The sequence below is a fragment of the Orbicella franksi genome, chromosome 5, assembly GCF_964199315.1.
Source record: "Orbicella franksi chromosome 5, jaOrbFran1.1, whole genome shotgun sequence".
In the NCBI taxonomy this organism is placed as follows: domain Eukaryota; kingdom Metazoa; phylum Cnidaria; class Anthozoa; order Scleractinia; family Merulinidae; genus Orbicella; species Orbicella franksi.
In genome coordinates this window covers 27,037,401-27,044,346 of record NC_138149.1, presented here as the reverse complement: position 1 = coordinate 27,044,346, position 6,946 = coordinate 27,037,401, and the positions used below count along the sequence as shown (strand labels likewise).

General features: G+C 39.4%; 1 protein-coding gene across 1 annotated transcript in view; it reads right to left on the bottom strand.

Annotated features, from left to right (window-relative positions):
- Positions 1-1,435: 1,435 nt before the first annotated feature.
- Positions 1,436-6,946, bottom strand: part of LOC145487243 (uncharacterized) — a 7,700-nt gene continuing 2,189 nt past the window's right edge. The window contains exons 2-4 of the mRNA XM_081465970.1: positions 5,750-5,948; positions 2,072-2,187; positions 1,436-1,660 (exon numbers count right to left, since the gene is read on the bottom strand). Coding sequence (XP_081322096.1) covers positions 1,436-1,660; positions 2,072-2,187; positions 5,750-5,948 — 540 coding nt within the window. The remainder of the gene's footprint in view (positions 1,661-2,071; positions 2,188-5,749; positions 5,949-6,946) is intronic.

Sequence of the window (6,946 nt, the reverse complement as noted above, 5' to 3'; positions counted from 1 at the left end):
ACTCTCAAATAGGGTAACGCCTTTGTCATCTATTCTTTAATTGGGTATTGGGTTGCAGATTTTGGTCTTAAATAGGGTAAGGGTTTTGGGTAGCGGGCCGCACACCTCCCCCAATCAATTTCTCTGGGAGTGACTTCCCCGGGGGTTCCCTCCTTGTAATCCTGTACTTCTTCCCCAAAATACTTTGTCTATTTTAATTTTGTACTGAGACATTTTTCATTCAACCTGCTTGTTTCTTGGTGGCATTTGGTATTCCATATGGAAATTAGGAAGGAGAACTTTAGATAATCAGCTTGAACCCTGTGCCATTACTGCGCTTGTCAACGAAAGTCTTAATGTCACCCGACATTAAGGCTTCTATGAGCATCTACTCAAATAATAGAGTCACATGCGCCATACTATTATAGTCAGTCTTCATATTGGTTATTATGTGTGGAACAGTTAACTCAACCGTATGGGAAAATGAAGTCGATCTGCTTCCTATGAAGCCCAAACTGACAGATAATCGAGTAAAGAAAAAGAAATGTTCTTGCGGGTGAGCGTGGGTGTAACAAACCCCCCAGCATTGGTTTGTCACTCTACTGACAAACCAATGCACTTATTTGACTAATGTTTCCCTTTTTCTTTAAACGTTAACCGATCGGGAAGTACGCTCAAAAGCAGAAGTTTAAGCACACTTGGCTAATGGTGTAGAAACAATCAAGTTTGTTTTATTCTGTACACGCAGGTATTCTTATTGTTGCCACTATCGAGAAAAGGAAAGTTTGTTACCAATATTTTAGGCTTGGATATGCCTGTTCTGAATCTGTCAAAAACGTTTGGCCTCAACATACTCATAAAACGTTTCTGTTAAAAAGACTTGGGCATCGTACAAATTACGCAACAAGTTTTACTTTGCACAATTAACATAAAAATCTGATCACTGTGCATTTCTGATTTTCGAATTGTTACGTTCATACAAATTCTCGATGGAACAGACCTCCATGATATCACCATTTATAGCATGCCACAGAGAATACGACCATTCAGAATACAGGAAAGCCGCTGTAAATTCAAGGATATCACATCCAAACTTAATTGAGATACTGTCCGTTTTCTACCCTGAGATTTCCTTTTCGCTCTCATTTATAACAAAATGGCTGAAATGCACGCTAATAAGATAGTAACACTCGGCACCTTCTGCCGGGCATGGCAGAGCTTATTATGAATTGGGAGGGGAGGGGGTGCTTACAACCGAGCGCCAGAGGCTCTAACTTGTAGGGGGTCTGGAGATATTTGTAAAATTATTATTTTAAGTATTTTTTGCTTCAAATTGGGCGTAGGGGACTAAAGCCCTTCCCCCCTCCCCCCCCCCCCCAACAGCCACCAATGCTGATTTCTTTTCGTCCATTTTATTCAAAACACGAAATATCCATATCTTATTTTGACGTTATTTCTATACGTTTCTTTTCCAAAAGAAACAACGCCTGTCATTAGTACTATCTGGACTTAACAGATACAATGTTTTATGGCAGCCTCCAATAACACCAAGACACATCTTGCCACTGACACCACTGCGTTTATGTACATATTTGAATGCTCTCTTTCGGTCGACATAGCCGATATAGGTTTCTTCAAACAGGAAATCATTACCATTTGAATTTTTACATCCATCGTATTGCTGTGAACATAATTAAAATACAGTAAAAGTTAATTTACAGCATCCCTTAAAATTTACCTCAAGGATTACTGAATACAATTTATCCTCGTTCAACAGTGCAGTTTTATTGAAGTATGGACTTCCATACCAGAACTTCGGCCATATCTCACGACCAGTACAGTATTGTGCAAAAGTAATGCAAACCAAATTCGACAAAATTCGGGAATTTTGGGGATTTTAGACGCAAATTGACGAAATTTCGTTTCGAACGAAACTTCGAAGAACTTTCGTCGAACATTCAGAAACCTATTTTTCCTACTGATGCAAGAGTTTTCATGCACGGCTTCCCGTTTCTATCAAGTCTTTTATTGTCGAGTGTAGATAACTATGACAAGCCCCGAATACGTTTAAATTTAAGTTGCTTTTACCCACCTCGAATCGCATAAGATTCGTACCGTTGATGACCTTCAATGCATACGTAGTACCGCGTTTATCGATGAATTGAATACACTTCTTGTTTGTGATAGCGGCGTCCACAACCGTAAAACCTTCAATATATAAAATACTCTTATAAGCAACCATTGGAAGTTCCGTTTTGTAAGTTAAAAATCACATAAATAATTCTATTTTACTTATCTGTTAAAAAATGGAGGATTGTCCGATTAAACACTTCTGATCCTGACTACCCTATGTTCGTCATATAATGCATACCTCTAAGCCAATAAATAAGATTCTGGGGCGTGTATTATTTCAGGGCCAGAAATATTCAGATATTCTAACGTAGCATGATAGACAATTGTAGTTTAACTATCATACACATGATTATACACTTGATCAAACGGCGCGAAGTCGTTTGCAATCGCCAATAGGCCACTTTCGATATAATAAAATTCAGCTTGATAGTGAGGCCTAAAGGACACAGACAAAAGAAATGAATAAACATGTTCATTCAATTTCCTTTGTTTGTGTCCTTCAACCCTCGCTGCCAAGCTGAATTTTGATATATCGAAAACGGTCTATTCCCTCTATGAGATGCACTTGCAGGAAATCATGGAAGTTTTGTTAGTCATCTTGGACTAGATAATAATATTATTTGTTGTGATGAATGCAACTACCGTGATTCCGTGCAGGGTTGTCTCAGAAGTAATTGGCCTTTGTCGACGATAGTTTGTAACAAGCGAACGCTACCTACCATGCTCCCTCGGCGTAAATTATAAACAGCAAAATTACGTTGCGTTAACAAGTGTTAATATTTCTTTTTATTGGAAGACGGCAGTTTTGTTTTGTTGCGCTTAGTTTGAACTCATGCCCATGCAAGAGGCCAAACGGAAAGACTATCAACGAATATCATGAAGAAATTGGACAAGATCGACCTGTATGATACTGAGATAGTCAGCAGTGACGGATCCAGACTTTGAGCTAAGGGGGGTAGGGGGGCGGTTTTGTTTTACTTGCCCTACCGGCTTTTCTTCCTTCAGTCATTTCTTCTTTTTTTACCCAAAATAAGGGGGGCCCGGGCACCCCGGGCCCCTCCCCTAAATCCGCCACTGGTCAGTGATAGAGCATGGTACCGTAAAATCCCACCTCAAAGCCCTGGCCTTACATAACTTCATAAGAGGTTCTGGGTGGGGTTATTAATTGGGGGGTTATATCCGGGGGGCATATAAGGGGAATAAAAAATGTTTCCGAACGACGAGATAAAAGGTATCTAAGAAACGAATTAAAGCTAACATATTATTTCATTTAGAGCTATTACCCTATTAGCCTATAACTTTTGGTTAAAAATTTTGATGGTTTTAAAGAAACGTAAAAGGTACTCACTTACACATTAGACGGGCTTATATCCGGGGAGGGGCCTTATATCCGGAATAATATCTTTGTTAGCAGATAGAAAGGCTTATATCCGGTGGGGCTTACAACCGGGGAGCTTCAACGTGGGATTTTACGGTATTTAATGGTCAAACGTGAGCTGGAGTTTTAACTATCACTGACTATCATCAACTATTATTGATTGTTATGTGTCGTTGGACCAGGGCTTAATCTACTAGGCTAAATGCACGCTTTACTATGCCTAGACAACTTTTTAACACGGAAATTAATGCGTATAGACTATAGGCAAGAAGTAGCGGTAGATGGTAAATGCGAGACTAGCATTTTTCTTTGCAAGACCGAGACTTTAAAGAACGAGACTTCCAAGTGCTCGAGACGTGCAGGTTCCAAGATGAACAAATCGGTACTTCGCGACTGGGCCCTGGAAAAAAGTCGAAACTTTGTGACAGCTTTGTGAAAAAATCGAGACTTCGAGACGCTCATAACCGAGATTGCGCGATTCATGAAATTGGGCGAAAATTTTGCGAGACCCATGGTTTAAGAGGGACCATTCGCCACTCCCACAAGAAGAACATACATGATTTGATAATTCAATTATTGGTCTAAAACCGATTAGTAATGAAAATTATACTAACCATGCCTGAATTTAAACAAGAAAATGACAACTGACATTCTTTACATTTATCCCTAGAGTTATCAAAATAACTCCAAGAAATTCTCACAACTAGACAATGCTTTGGGAATACTTGCCGGCAGTTTTGTTTCTAAAGTTCGCGAAGCAAAATTTGGCCACTTATTAGGGGATTTAAGAAAACCACAACGGCAACGGCTGGGGAACGTCGCAAAACGTACAAAAGGTTTAATGAGCAATACAATGGCTGTACACGTGCGTTATAACTCTGGGTACATTTCTTTGCCATCCTCTGCAAAACAACAACGTAAAATGAACAAATTCTGCGTTGTGTGGAAACGGTGAACTACAGTCAAACCTGTATATAACGGCCCTGTATATAGCGGTCACTCTGTGTATAACGATCACTGAACAACTTCCCAAAAATCGTCCCTTGTATTTATTGTTAAGTTGACCTACATATAGTGGTCACCTGTACATAACGGACGCACCCTTTAGACTTGCTGAATCCACAATTTCATTATCTTTTACCTGTATATAACGGGCACGAAATTAGGTTTACAAACGATTAACAAATAATGACAAGCTTTATTCATCAGCTCGTTAAATAGCAGCCACCAAGGCAGGGGTCTCACTAAAATACAAATATTAGTACCAAACACAACTACTAATACATGTCATGGCCCACGTCCGACACGTACTTGCGGCAGGTAACATTAAAGTGCCGACGCTTTCAACAATAGTTACTGTAACTGTAACAACACAACATTGGACTAAGACAGCGCTTGGCATCGTCTCGGCTGAAAAACTATGGACATGAAGGGTTCAAGTTGCTGTCACACTGAGTAAAGTCAAGTACATGAAATCAAGCTTCGAGCTCCGAAATATGAGAAAACTATAACGATTTCTTTTCTTCTTGAAATCCATATTGTTACTCTAAAAGCTTTTCCTACGAGGAAACTTAGATCAAAGTATACTGCATCTCCCTTAAAGTACACCACGGACATTTTATGGACATTTTTGTCGTATTTATTGCGTTTCTGTTTACAATTGCTGTCAATAAATGTAAATTGAGTGACTTTCCACTTAAAAACGTTGTTCATTAGCTTCCAGTAGACTTCTACTGCACCTCCCTAAAAGTACACCACGGATATTTTATGGGCCCTTTTTATCGTGTTTATTGCGTTGCTGTTACTCGTTATTGTCAATAAAACGTAAACTGAGTGATTATTTGCACATAAAAATGCTATTTATTGACCTCCAGGGGAGTTTAAAGGAAATCTGTGTACAGCGGTCACCCTGTATATAACAGTCACCTGGCCATTTCCCAAGGGTGACCGTTATATACAGGTTTGACTGTTCGACGGATAATTGTTAAAATTGATATGCCGAATATTAATGTTACGCTGTGTTCCATATTCAGTTTCGAGACATAGAGAAACAAACTAAATGAATTAAGAGTATCGTGAAATTCGTGGGTAAAATATAAATTCATTTTTTAATCGACGTCGTCCTCGGCGTTGGCGTCGTCCTTACAGTCCCCTGCAGCTCTGTCAAAAGGGCGATGGTTATTCCTAAGAATTCTTTTAGTAGTATACTCCTCCAAAATGAATTCAACACTATTTTATTAATACTTCTTATTAACTTACTAGTGTTTTTGTCTGTGGTGGCTGTTCCAGTTACTGATACGTTCACAGCTGAAGAAATGTTACCTCTGTCTGTGTCCGTGTGAATCTTTAAAAGATTTCCTCCACCACATTCTCTTTCATATATGAAAACTGAGCTGAAGTAAACATTTTGTGACTTGGTCTCCACTGGCCCCAGCAAGAAAGTATACCCGGTTACAATCTACAAATAAACGGATGCACATGTTTCAGTCAAGCATGTGTTACTTAAGAGGTGTTTTTAGAACATGGTATAGATAAGAGGACACTTGTTTCGAGACACTGCCAAGGATTGAATTCCTTTTCACTTACCCATCTTAAGCTACAAACCATTGACATTTCAACCACCGGTTTTCATCAGCTTTGGTTGAAAATACAGGTCAGGAATTTAAAGTCAATTATTATTTCCACTGTCTATAGACCTCCGAATACACCGCTAACTTGTTGGGAGAACGATTTAACAACAACTTTGATTTATGCGTTATCACTGGACAAGCCTGTGTACATAATGGGGGACTTAAACTGTAATCTTCTCAGCACCGATTGTAGAGAATCGAAATCTTTAACCAGTTTTTACGAGTCGTTTAACTTATCGCAATTAATTGCTGCTCCTACTAGAGTGACCGAATCGTCGCGGTCTCTTTTAGATGTTATTCTCGCTTCGCAAACCAAACAAGTTGTCAAGGCTGGTGTCATGGACAGCTTTATTAGTGACCATGACATGGTCTTTGCCGTCCTACATCTGAAAGTATCCCGACCTAAGACCACATATATTACAACTAGGAGTTTAAAAAACTACAATCCAGACGCTTTTCAGTTTGATATGTCCGGTGCACCCTGGTCTGTTGTGGAAGTATTTGACGACGTTGATGACAAATTACACGCATTTGATCTGTTGTTCAATGAAATTCTCGATCATCACGCTCCGATTAGATCAATTAAAGTTCGTGAAAAACCAAATCCCTGCATAACGGAGGAGATACGTGAACTTATGAAATCTAGGAATGTCTGGCGCAAAACAGCTCGTAGAACTAATGATCCACATGCCTGGTCTACCTATAAAAACCTTAAACACCAAGTCAGGAAGTCAATCAGAGCAGCGGAGAGTGAATTCATCAAAGATCAGATTCAAAACAACCCACGGAACACAAATTGTATTTGGAAGGCAATCCGGCTCTGCAT